This window comes from Chanodichthys erythropterus, chromosome 12 (genome assembly GCF_024489055.1).
Source record: "Chanodichthys erythropterus isolate Z2021 chromosome 12, ASM2448905v1, whole genome shotgun sequence".
Classification (NCBI taxonomy): domain Eukaryota; kingdom Metazoa; phylum Chordata; class Actinopteri; order Cypriniformes; family Xenocyprididae; genus Chanodichthys; species Chanodichthys erythropterus.
Window position 1 is genome coordinate 40,207,017 of NC_090232.1, and position 12,462 is coordinate 40,219,478.

At 36.2% G+C, this 12,462-nt stretch overlaps 1 protein-coding gene across 1 annotated transcript; it reads left to right on the forward strand.

Moving 5' to 3' along the window:
* Nucleotides 1–650: 650 nt before the first annotated feature.
* Nucleotides 651–12,151, forward strand: caly (calcyon neuron-specific vesicular protein). The gene is made up of 5 exons (XM_067403126.1): nucleotides 651–775; nucleotides 2,936–3,066; nucleotides 5,046–5,162; nucleotides 5,297–5,410; nucleotides 10,656–12,151. The coding sequence occupies exons 1-5, from the start codon at nucleotides 697–699 to the stop codon at nucleotides 10,824–10,826; spliced, it is 612 nt and encodes a 203-aa protein (XP_067259227.1). The 5' UTR covers nucleotides 651–696; the 3' UTR covers nucleotides 10,827–12,151.
* Nucleotides 12,152–12,462: the final 311 nt, after the last annotated feature.

The following is a 12,462-nucleotide window of genomic DNA, read 5'->3' on the forward strand; positions in this document are numbered from 1 at the left end:
TTGCCACAGGGCTCTTCTTCTTTTGAGGTTTGTTAGCAGTTGACAAACAACAAAATGGTGTATTGCCACAGGGCTCTACTTTCCCGCATGTGGAATAAGGACTAAAGTAAACCGAGCATGTGTGAGGTAAATCAGTTGATTTGTAACTTGTTCCTGATTAGACTTATTCCTAGATGACTATTTAGTGCATTTATGTAATTGTTTTGTGTGTCTGGGAAACTGTTGACTCAAAACTAACACATTGTAAAACTTTCCTGTGTGAACTAGCCGTCATATGTTTAACTAATTTGCATAGTTTAACATCTAGGCTAGAAAAAAAAATGAGAATAAATGTAAAATATTGAATGCAATGAAGTAAATGATGATGTTCTAGATGAAAAAGAATAAAATGATAGCCTATTAAACGATTCCCATTCCCACTGCCAAATGGCACAAGTTCACTTTCGAGTCGAACCGTATTTTCTTGTTACATTTAATCATTCAATTTAATTTACACTTGCTTTAAAAACACCTTTTCAATCTGCGTAAAGCCCAAGGACTTTATGAAAATGTTAGGCTACTGCCATTTCCTTCACATAAATCACCCCCGCAGATGCTCAAAGTAATTGTGAATGTGTGTAAAATGGAATTTGTCACATTGACCAGCCAGTTATCTGCTGCGATGCAGCTGACATCATACAGCAGCGACGGCAGCGGATGCGCTTCAGTGAATCACACTCACACACACACACCGCCATAATAACAGTAGCTCCCTCAGCATCAGCATCAACAAGCAGTGAGTATCTCTATTTCATTTCATTATTCATTTCCAACGAAAAACATATCATAGGCTGTATTATTCGATGTCCCTAGTTTCGCCTTTGTCGTTTCTCAACCTCAGGGCAGCGACTAAGATTAGAAAAAATCGCGAGGAAACAGAATTTACTCTCGTTAATTACATTTTCCCAATCGAAAACTAGTTTGGTGCATCGTATAAATATAAAACATCCATCATTATTCTGACATATAGTATCTAAGTGAACGCGCAGCTGTTGCGTAATGACGGTTCGTTGTGAGCGCATAATGCGTGTGGTGAATTACAAATCGCGTTTAAAGCTTCTGTTTGTCCTGACTGTGTGCTGGATCATCGATTATAACGTTGTTTGTGATTTGACGAGGTTTCAATGGTGCTGTGTTGTTCTGTGGTCAAACCCTGTATCGGAGACAGCGCAGGCATCATCCTGATGTGCGGTACGTTGGGGATCTCGGATAACCTTGATCGAGCCAGTAAGGTGCTCGTGTGGACGAGCCAATAAAATACGCCTATATTCCGTGGCCTGCCTCACGTGAAGTGATTGTGTCAGAACTGGAAACATTAATTTACTTATTTAAATTCATTCATTCATTCATGATGAAAACAAACTGGTGTTTTTTCAGCAACTTGCTTATATTTAGATCATCTATGATATTAAATATGATAAATTTATATATTTGGCATTAAAACAATGTACAATGGGGGGAACTAGAGACTATTTCAGCACATATAAATATTTGATCTAAGACAGTATAAAAATTTCTAGTTTAGCTCTTTAAAGTGGCTCATTATTATACATACTAATAAAACAATCACGATTCACTTGATTTTACGTGTCATTTGTGCATCAAATATGTGACCCTGGACCACAAAACCAGTTGTAAGGGTCAGTTTTCTGAAATTTAGATTTTTAACATCATCTGAAAACTGATTAAATAACCTTTCCATTCACTGATGTATGTTTGTTAGGATAGGACAATATTTGGCCGAGATACAACTATTTGAAAATCTGAAATCTGAGGGTGCGAAAAAAATCTACATATTGAGAAAATTGCCTTTAAAGTTGTACTAATGAAGTCCTTAGCAATGCATATTACTTGCAAAAATACATTTTTGACATATTTACAGTAGGAAATTATCAAAATATCTTCATGGAACATGATCTTTACTTAATATCCTAATGATTTTTGTCATAGAAGAAAAATCAGTAATTTTGACCCATATAATGGCTATTGCTACAAACACATCTGTGTGACTTATGACTGGTTTTGTGGTCCAGGGTCATATATTTGATGCACAAATGTCCCGTAAAATGTGAATCGTGATTGGTTTTTTTAATATGTATAATAATGAGCCACTTTAAAGAGATAAATCTGAGCTAATCTATAACTTTTTATACCATCTTTACTCAAAATTCACTACAAAATATTTTAAAATGAATAATCGAAATCATGGGAATGGCATATAGGGGCTACCATGTCTGATCATACAAGCTAGCATTTCATTGGCCAATGTGGAAAATCACAAAATGGCTTAATATGGGCTGACATTTCCGTCTATCACTAGTGATTGTTGTGTTTATGTGGTTTGTATTCTGTAGAGAGCTCTATAATAGCCAATTAGGTTGGAAGAAGATAATGAGAGAGAGGAAGTTTTCCTCAGTCAGCTAATGAGTAAGACATGAGTGTGTGAGCGAATTAGCACAGTCGTAAGTGTGTGTGTGCATGCGCACTGAGTCATAATGACATGGAGAGAGATTCACAGTAACTGAGTAACAGCATCACAGAGCTCCAACAGCAGACCCCTCAGACACAGACTTTATGGAGGGTTATTTACTGACTAACCAGTGCTAAATGGAAAACATCAACCAACAACAGATGCAGTAATATCAGATGCAAATCTTCTCTGGTAAATGATGCTATTGAAGGTAAAATAGTGCAATAGCATCAGATATACTCTACTGATTGTTCAAAACCTCTTCTGGAAAGAGATAATTGCTAAGTAATGAGAAATGACACTAAAATACTACGCTTTAACCAAAAGGAAATTGTGTAAGTATTCGGTTGGATATTTTACTGTAAATATTGGGGTTAATTTGCACTTTTTCCATATGTAAGACCAAATTGTGCGTGTTTGCTTCAGATATGGTGAAACTAGGCAGTAACCTGTCGGAAAAGGTGACGAGACAGCCGTCGGTTGAGGATGGTTTCGACAACATCCCCCTCATCACTCCACTGGAGGTCGGCCAGTTACAGCAGCCTTTCCCTGATAAGGTAATTATCATTCATGCATTAGAGAGCAGAACCCACACATAGCGCCATATTAAAGACAGCAGCGCGCCTCTGTTATTCATTACTCTGCTTAGAACTTCAATAAAGGGAAGAATGTTATAGGACACCGGAGGTGGACCGGCAGACATCCAGCATCGCTGATACCATCAAAGACAAGCTAGAAACCACCCTATTAGATCCTAGCAGATAGCCTGGCATGAAAGAACGAATTCATGTGGCACCATCAAGATTCATTGTCACTGAGTATGATACAATTTGTCACTGAAAGTCTTCGCAAACCATCTGATCTTGCAAATGTACACACGCTCATGACAGGACTCTCACAGATGGCTTGTATCTATTCTTAGCTCTGTTGGAGGCAAGTGCAACGGGTGGAAACGCAGGGCAGAGTTTGAGTTTAACTTTGCAATGACTCATCTAAAAGATGACAAATGATATAGTAGTAGGAGCTCGCTCTCTGCATTTTTAATGTGCTGAAGTAACATCCTGTATATCCTGCAACACAGGCTCACTGGAAAAATGTGCCTCTGCCTACATTTTTGTGAGATTCCAAAAAAGTACTAATATAACTGGACCTACTTGACCCGCTCCGAGTGGGATTCGAACCGGCGTCTCCAGCATGGGAGGGGGCGCGATAACAAGGATGTTAAAGACTGCAGTCTCTAGTATGCCTCTTGAGATCAGGAGAGTGGGGTTTACACACACAGCTCTTACTAGCTGGCCTCTGTTACACTTGTATGCGTAATTCACTTCATTTTCCAGCTGAAATGAACACTTTGTGCGATTAAAAGTCATTGGTGTTTTACTGCCACTAATCCCAATTAAAGAGGCTGATTATTAATTAAAAAATACTTATTTTCACATGGTTCCTTGCACAATACCTCAAAACACTTTTACCATAGTGCATGATTTATAAACTAATGCATTTAGTTGTTTGCATCACATAACCAGCTCTGTATTAAAGGGTTAGTTCACCCAAAAATGAAAATTCTGTCATTTATTACTCGCCCTCATGCCGTTCCACACCCGTAAGACCTTCATTAATCTTTGGAACACAAATTAAGATATTTTAGTTGAAATCTGATGGCTCCGTGAGGCCTCCATAGCTAGAAATGCCATTTCCTCTCTCAAGATCCATTAATGTACTAAAAACATATTTAAATCAGTTCATATGAGTACAGTGGTTCAATATTAATATTATAAGCAACGAGAATATTTTTGGTGCGCCAAAAAAAACTAAATGACGACTTAGTGATGGCCGATTTCAAAACACTGCTTCAAGAAGCATCGGAGCACAATGAATCAGTGTGTCGAATCAACTGTTCGGAGCGCCAAATTCACGTGATTTCAGCCGTTGGCAGTTTGACACGCGATCTCAATGAAGTCATTATTTAGTTTTTTTTGGTGCACCAAAAATATTCTCATCGCTCTGTAATATTAATATTGAACCACTGTACTCACATGAACTGAGTTAAATGTTTGTAGTACCTTTATGGATCTTGAGAGCGGAAGTGTCATTGCTCCCTATGCAGGCCTCACTGAGCCATCGGATATCAAGTAAAATATCTTAATTTGTGTTCCAAAGATTAACGAAGGTCTTACAGGTGTGGAACAGCATGAGGGTGAGTAATAAATGACATTATTTTCATTTTTGGGTGAACTAACCCTTTAATAGCCTTTCGAATGTAGTAAACTTGCTCAGAAGCTCAACTGGTACAGCATGGCAGTTGTGATGCTCGAGGATGCACGACTTGTAGAATCAAGCTAAAATGGCATTGTTGCTTCAGCAAATGTTTTCTCATATTTGCTTTTGTTAACACTATAGAGCATTAACCTCCACCATAACATATTTGAGAACATGATAGCTGGTTGACAACCAGCAAACCCATTCTTGTGGTTTCTGCCCAGCCCCCTCTCATTTTGTTCATTGTGTAGTTCATTCTTTCTCTCTGACTCTATAGGTGATTGTGAAAACCACAACAGAGTATCAGCTGAAGGAGAAGAAGAGGAAGTTGTATGTGCCGAGCATCAAGAAGCTAAACATAAACCTTTATGATGAGATGTCTGAGAAGCTCAAGGTAAAGCAGTTTTACACATTCATCCAACACAAAGCCCAATCTGCTTGGGGCTTGCATTTGTCTCTGTTTTGAGGGTAATACAAAAATGTGAAACAGAAGGCATGAATATATGTGTGAGTGTCTTTGTTTTCCAGCTGACTGGGTTGATTATTATTACCTTGGCGTTCCTGGCGTGTCTGCTGCTGTTGGTCATGTATAAAGCGCTCTGGTACGATCAGCTCGGCTGCCCTGAGGGCTTCGTTCTCCAGGTACCCAGTATAGCACAAACACACTAGCCCTGTCCATGCTGATAGAGATCATCTGTGGTCTACTTTATAAACCATTTTTGGTCTGGAATGTAGATGACCAATCACACACTTCATTGAGCACTTGAGCATTGTCTGCACTTGTGGCTTTAGCGAAAACTAGCCTGTGGTTGCCACCCATATGGCATTGCAATGTGAATTTTACCTCAAAAACATGTCTTACAGTTTCACTGTGAGGGAAGCATCTCAGAATGGTGGAATATAGCTACCAATAACACATAAATGTATTATATATTATATATATTATATGCAGCACTGTGCATTAGTGGTTTGAATTTTTAGTAACCATTTCTGCAATTGATGCTGGTAGGATGGCAGATGTAGTATGTATAAATTTCATGCATACTATCACCCATATTCATACTATATAGAACATACTATTTAAACAGTCAGAAAGTATGTTTCAAATGAAATGTAGTACTTGCTAGACAGTTAAATTTCAGATACAGTCAGCTACTATCTTCATGAGGGAGTCGTTGAATCATTCTTTCAACTCGTTTGTTCAAAATCACTAACTCGTTCAGGAACGAAACAAGCAACTGTCTTCATAAGTAACTGAATCATTCAATCAACTGACTTGTTCAAAAACACTGATTTTAATTATATATAATATATTTTAGGACTGAGGGAAAAATTGATCCACCTAACTATTGACTTCAAATATATATATTATTCCAGAATCTTTATTATTTCATATTACATTGCTTTATTTTAGTCCTTGCTTATAGACCAGGCGGAGGAAAGTCACCTTTTATTTCAGCAGACAGTGTTGTATCGGTGAGTATTGCATGATGTCATATCACTTACTAGTGGAAACGAGAAAGTGAAACATGGCAGACGGAGAGACATCTATGGATATACCACCTGCACCATCATGTATTCAAGTCATTCAACTTTTCCCCATGGTCTACAGTTAAGAAAAGCAAATAAAAATCACAACACATCAATATCGAATCGCAATGTGTGTAGAATCACGGTTCTTTAAGTGTTAGTTTACCCAAAAATTAAAATTCTGTAATTTATTACTCACCCTCATGCCGTTCCACACCCGTAAGACCTTCATTAATCTTCGGAACACAAATTAAGATATTTTAGTTGAAATCCAATGACTCAATGAGGCCTCCATAGCCAGCAATGACATTTCCTCTCTCAAGATCCATAAAGGTACTAAAAACATATTTAAATCAGTTCATGTGAGTACAGTGGCTCAATATTAATATTATAAAGTGACGAGAATATTTTTGGTGCGCCAAAAATAACAAAATAACTTATTTAGTGATGGTCGATTTCAAAACACTGCTTCAGGAAGCTTCGGAGCATAAATGAATCGGCGCGTCGAATCATGATTCGGAACGCGTGTCAAACCGCAAAAACTGCTGAAATCACGTGACTTTGGCGCTCCGAAAAGCTGATTCGACACGCTGATTCATAATGCTCTGAAGCAGTGTTTTGAAATCGGCCATCACTATATAAGTCCTTATTTTGCTTTGTTTTTTGGCGCATCAAAAATATTCTCGTCGCTTTATAATGTTAATATTGAACCACTGTACTCACATGAACTGATTTAAATATGTTTTTAGTACCTTTATGGATCTTGAGAGAGGAAATGTCATTACTCCCTATGGAGGCCTCACGGAGTCATCGGATTTCAACTAAAATATCTTAATTCGTGTTCCGAAGATTAACGAAGGTCTTACAGGTGTGGAACGTCATGAGGGTGAGTAATGACAATTTTTGGGTGAACTAACCCTTTAAAAATGACGTACTGTGATGGTATCGAATCAGGAGATAGGTGTATGGTCCTAGCCCTATTATATACTATATTATGTTCTATTAATATGTTTATTGCATAGATGCTTGCATTGACTGTATTGGAATATAGTTCAGTTAAGTCTTCCTTGCGCTTCAAGTGAGGAACATTATTTGTGTGATTAGTGTTTCAAGTTTGCCCCTTATGAAAGTCTATTTCTGTTAGGATAGGCAATAGGAGCTTACTAGGTTTTAAAGCAAAGCGATTAAGTATTAACTGCATCTTTTGTTTGTGTGATGTTCGTTTAACATTATTTTGTTCACAGCCCCGCAAAGCTTAGCTGCGAATCCTCAGTCTTTGGACAGCAACTAAAGCTTTGCCGGAGTGCGAGAATGTCTTTAATTAGTCTTAACCATGACTAAACTGTGATTAAGGCCTGCAGGGGTTTCCACCTCTCCTCCTTTGATGCAGATACCACTGCCGTAATTAGCGTGCCACACTAATGTAGCGTTGCTAACTTGAAGAGCGGGAAAATTGCCTCTTGTTAAGAAGGAATGAGGTTTATGGAAGCTTTGGCATGTTGACGTCTCTTGATTGACGTCTTTCAGTCACAAAGCTCATCATTTTCTATTATTTTGTTGTGGAATGGATTAGTAACTGTGAACATACTTTGCTCAATTGTCGCTTTATGCTTCTAAGCATCTGTTTTACAAATTGGAAATATAATAAACTCTCATAGTTTGCATTCCATAGAAATAGTCAGTCAGAGCCATATTGTTGTCTTGAATAATTTAAGATTAAAGAATTTCTGTCTAAAAGTTCAGTAAGTTTTTTTTTAATTTTTGGTATTAGTATGTGTTATATAAAAAAATATTATACTTTAAGGGTGTTTAAATTTAAAGCAAAAAGAAGAAAGGATACATAAGATTATGTATTACATTGTAAATTAGTTGTTTATTCAACATTGACAAAAAAATAGGTTGAAGACATGCTCTGTTCAGAATACTATTGTCAAAGTACTCTTTAGTTTTTTAATAATATGTATATTTTGCACATTATTGCAAATTTTCTTTATTACCAAATGCCCGGATGATCTACTATTTTCTTAAGTATTTTACACCAGACCACACTGCGTGGAGTACATTGTATCCCACAATGCAATATACATTTTCAAAATAATGGATGAAAATAAGTAATTTTAGTTTTTAAAATACATTTTTTACTCCTTTTTTAAAAAAAATAAAAAAAACATTATACAGACAAGAAACAAAAATATGCAAAAATGTTAAAGTTTTTATTTCTGAGATAATTGGCCACTCATTGAATTAATATATATATACATACACATTTTGTCCTCTTGGAATTATAAAGTTCTATCTGACATTTTTGTCAAAATTGAGTTATTCACTTATTATTCTATTATATAGAATTATCTATTATAATATTCTGACACAACTTATTTACATTATGTGATGTTTTATTTTTAAGTTGTGTACATTTTGGGGCTTTTTATTTAGAAAGTTCTATCTGCAAAGTTGAACTCTAACTTGTTCTATTCGTTAGCACTCAGCACTTCAAATTCACACGAGGATCAATGAACCAAGGCTGTTCAAATCTATCTACAATTCTAGCTTTTAAAACTACTTAACTAAAACTAAAATGATTTCAAACTTAAAACCTTCCAACTTAAAGGGATAGTTCACCCAAAAATGAAAATTTGATGTTTATCTGCTTACTTTTTTTCTTCAGTCGAACGCAAATTATGATTTTTACCTGCAACCGCTGCCCTCTGTCAGTCAAATAATAGCAGTAGATGGGAACTTCAACTATAACAGTAAATAAAACTTGCTTAGACAAATCAAAATTAAAACCTGCGGCTCATGACGACACATTAATGTCTTAAAACACGAAACGATCGGTTTGTGCGAGAAACCGAACATTATTTATATAATTTTTACCTCTAATACACCACTATGTCCAACTTCGTTCAGCTTCCTGTTAGTGAGGTCAAAAAACGCGTTGTGATGACGGAAGTGATGTCTCGCCCATATACTTCAATGAGCACGAGACATCACTTCCGTTGTCAGAGCGCGATCAGACCTCACTAGCCGGAAGCTGAACGAAGTTGGACATAGTGGCGTATTAGAGGTAAAAAATTATATAAATAATGTTCGGTTTCTCGCACAAACCGATCGTTTCGTGTCTTAGGACATTAATGTGTCGTCACGAGCCGCAGGTTTAATTTTGATTTGTCTAAGCAAGTTTTATTTAGTGTTTTCGACTCTTATTGTTCAAGTTCCCAATCACTGCTATTATTTGACTGACAGACGGCAGCGGTTGCAGTTAAAAATCATAATTTGCGTTCGACTGAAGAGAAAAAGTCCTATACATCTTGGATGCACTGGGGGTAAGCAGATAAACATCAAATTTTCATTTTTGGGTGAACTATCCCTTTAAAGCTGTTAAAACTACTTTAAACTTTCTGGCTAGGCTTTCTCAAGCCAACATCAAAGTTTGTCTACAAACTTTCCAATGCATACTGATCTGTAGAGAGAAAGCCATTTTACCTGTCCCATTTTCTGTGGAATAAAGTCTTGGTGTTTTCTAGCTGCTTTCTGTCTAAACCGAAAGAAACTTAAACTAATGGTTTCTGCAATAATGTTTTTAATTTCACACCTAAAATTAACATTTGCACTGGACAAAATATTTAGCACTGCCTTTTATGCTCAACAAGAAAATAATAATTCATCCAAAAATATGAAATAAATGTCAGAGAAAGCATTAAATTTAACCTTCTCATGTATTTTGACACACTGTTACAACACTAATTTTATGTTTTAAAACAAATAAGTAAATTTGAAAAATATTGCTCAAATTAAGATAGAACCTTTTAATTCCAAGCAAAGTTTTTTTTTTTTTTTTTTTTTTTTTTTTTTTTAGAATTAGATGGTTCTATCTGCATTTGACCTGTTCCAAAAATCCCCATTTACAAAACTTTTTGAAGCTCAATATCTCAAGACCACTCAGAATGCAGATAGAACCTTATAGTTTCGAGGTGGTGATATATACGTACACACATTTTACAGTATATATGCAGTATTCAGTATGTTGAAAGCTAGTGTTCCACGTTTTGTTGTTAGACAGTGTGCCAAGTTGTATATTCAGGGCTTCATTTCAACTCTGTGCTGCTGGAAAAGATGGAGATGGAAAGACTTTGTCCATTTATACAATATTGATGTCCCCAAATTTATTTATGTGTGTAAATGAAAGCGTTTCAGCAGTTTGTCTCCTCCTACTGATGCTATATCAACAGGAATGCAGAGCTCCGTGACATTCACCTTTGTTTGATTTATTAGGGAACCTGCCTGACCTTCTCCGTACTAGTTAATGTATTCCGATATAACCTTTATTTGCAATCGTCTTCTTTTTCTAATCTAGCACAGACACTGCACCCCGGCGGCTTTGGAGATGTACTACCCCGAGCAGAACTCCAGGGGCAGCTTGTACACTGCCATGACCCACCTCAACCAGGCCAAGAAGAACATGCCAGAGCTGTCCCCTCCCTGGCTCCCAGTCATGAAGGACGAGGTCAACCACCCCGAGAAGTAATGGGGAGTTATCGGTCACTGTATTTTCATTTGAAAGGGTTTGCGAGGACAGAATCCAGATGATGTTAACCGGAAGGGTTTATGTTTGTGTTTTGTGTTTAAAATGGGAATATGATGCGAATAACTATTTAGATTAACTGTGAAGTGAAGCCTGCAGGGGTTTCTAGGTTTCTACTTTGTCAGCCTTCTGCAATACAAATGCTCTCGGCCTCTCAGAAATCTACTGGCGATGCTCCTCCATACCCGTTTAGAAGAAATCTAGAATCTGAAACTCGTCCGTGTGCGTTTTAAATGTCACTACGCCACTTTTTGATGGCACATCTCACTGTGGCATTGTAGGTTTAGTCATGCTGCTTGTAATTCTGCGACGTTTGTTAGGCGTTAGTTCTCGCTTATGGTTTCATTTGAAGTCATTTAGCTTAGTGTAATGAACTGTGCGTTGGCTGTGAATCGTGCTCTAATGAACTGCAATGCAACTGAGAAACAAGTGCATTGGCAAGAAAAGGCATTCCAAAAACTCAGATCTTTTTCCCTTAAATCGACTCTAACTACTGATTGTTGTCTTAAAGCAATGTGTCTTTGATTTAAAAGAGAATTACACTGGAGTTTTGGTTTCTTCTTTTTTTTTTTTTTTTTGTACATTTTACTTAAATGAGATCTGACTTTTGATCGTAAGGACAAACTGATTGGTGCAAACAGCAGATTTTATACACATTTGCATGCTTAACTTGTTCACAAAACCATCCTAGAATTTACAATAAAGTGTAAGATTTTGAAAATCAAGTCATTTGAATGTAAACTGGAATATTGGTAAACTATTTTTAGGTTTTACGAAAATGTATCATTTTTCTGTTTGTTTGTTTGCTGAAACATTTACACACTAAGCACCAGCAGCCATTTAAATGTTTAATTAATGTTATAAATTAGTCCTTGAAAAGTTCAAGAATGTGATTTAACGCTTAATGAAGATGAGTGACCTTTGAATTGTTTTTGTGTACTACATCAAATGAATTCCAGCTGAATGTATAAACAACTTAGAATAGTGGTTTGAAACATTCTTTTACTGGTTTGATCATTTATTGTGCTTTATATTTATCTATTGCGATATTTTTTTTTTTTTTTTCTCCAATTGCTATAAACATGTAAAGTTCAAATGTGTATTTATTTATGTATTTATCGAATTCATTTGACTGGTGCAGGAGGGATGTATTGAGGTTCTTGTAAGGTGCAGCAGGTGAAATCATAAACCCTGCAGTATTAGTCATTTATATGTGTGACAAACATTCATCCGTCTAATAGATAATAACAGAATAAAGGTTTCAGTATTCACCAGCGCTGTGTTCTGTCATTGCATATGAGTTTATTATCATTTGTTATCATTAGTTAACTGCATTAGTTAACATGAACTAACAATCCTTCTACAGCATTTCTTAATCTTAATGTTAATCTCAACATTTACTAATACTAATAATATTGTTAACATGTTAATGTTAACATAGTTAATGCACTGTGAATTAATATGAACAGAACATTTTTATTAACTAACATTACCAAAGATTAATAAATGCTGTAAGAATATATTTCTCATTGTTAGTTCATGTTAGTTAATGCATTTACAATAAGTTCTCACTTGTAAA